Source organism: Perkinsus marinus, assembly GCF_000006405.1.
Source record: "Perkinsus marinus ATCC 50983 genomic scaffold scf_1104296976140, whole genome shotgun sequence".
NCBI lineage: Eukaryota > Perkinsozoa > Perkinsida > Perkinsidae > Perkinsus > Perkinsus marinus.
In genome coordinates this window covers 751-1,738 of record NW_003200498.1, presented here as the reverse complement: position 1 = coordinate 1,738, position 988 = coordinate 751, and the positions used below count along the sequence as shown (strand labels likewise).

The 988-nt window shown below is 53.0% G+C and overlaps 1 protein-coding gene across 1 annotated transcript; it reads right to left on the bottom strand.

Annotated features, from left to right (window-relative positions):
- Positions 1-101: 101 nt before the first annotated feature.
- On the bottom strand, positions 102-605 carry Pmar_PMAR013202 (hypothetical protein; the record flags this gene model as incomplete). Its single annotated transcript, XM_002764798.1, has 1 exon — positions 102-605. A coding segment is annotated over one exon (504 nt), but the record flags the coding sequence as incomplete, so codon positions are not given.
- Between the last annotated feature and the right edge of the window lie 383 nt (positions 606-988).

The following is a 988-nucleotide window of genomic DNA, read 5'->3' as shown; positions in this document are numbered from 1 at the left end:
AGAAGGCAGTGGATGAGGGTTGAGAGCTTGAGTGAATTATCAGCATAAGTAGAGCCCTTGTCGAGAGAGCAGTAAGAGCGTAGTGGTTTGGAGAATAGCACACGGAGGCGATCCACATCCTGGAAAGACATGATGTCGATGAGGATATCGGGGGGGCAGTGAAGAGAATAGGTCAATCCACGTAAAGAGTCACGATCACCGAGGAGCTCAGCCAACGTTGGCGCCTGACGCTTGATACGACCGGGCGATGGAGTTAGAGTGAGCAAGTGAGAGAGACTGTCAAGCCAAGGAGTGTCTTGTTCGGGGAGAGAAGTGGTAGCAGGGGGAGCAGCACCCGAAGAAGTATGCAAGGCAGAGGCGATGCGGATAAGCTTACGAACGACCAATTTCAAAGCGGGGGCACAGTCGTCAGAGGAAATCCCGAACAGACTCTCGTAAGAAGGACCACCGAGAAGGTGGATATCTTCCAAGGTGTGAACGGTCGCGGCGAAGGAGTTGCGGAGGACGAGTTCGGTCAACTCGGAATCAGTACTCAGAAGATGCAGGGCATCGGTAACCGAGGACTGCGGGTGGAGCTGAGCCGAAAGGTCAGATATGGTTGTCATAAAACGGGACAGAGCTGAGTGAGGGAGATCCCGGAGGCAACAGATCGCGACCGTTCGAGCGGAAAAAGGGGCAGAACCCAAGAAACAACCACCTTGTAACAAGTGGAGAAGGATATGAGGCACGTGGCGATAGAGCCAAGGCCGGGAACCCACTTTGACCCATTTTGAAACATCTCAACCCACAAGGTTAGATGATTAGGTCAGCACGATACTGAGCAACGCCGCCGATCGCCAAACTTTTGATGCAATCAATGCTACGCTCCGCTAGGCTTCGCTCCGCTCATCCTAACATCACGTGCATTGATGAGCCAAACGTAACACTACGCGCGAAAAAATGAGCGCGCGCCATAAATTACAGGAACGAGTCGAATGAGGCGGGGATG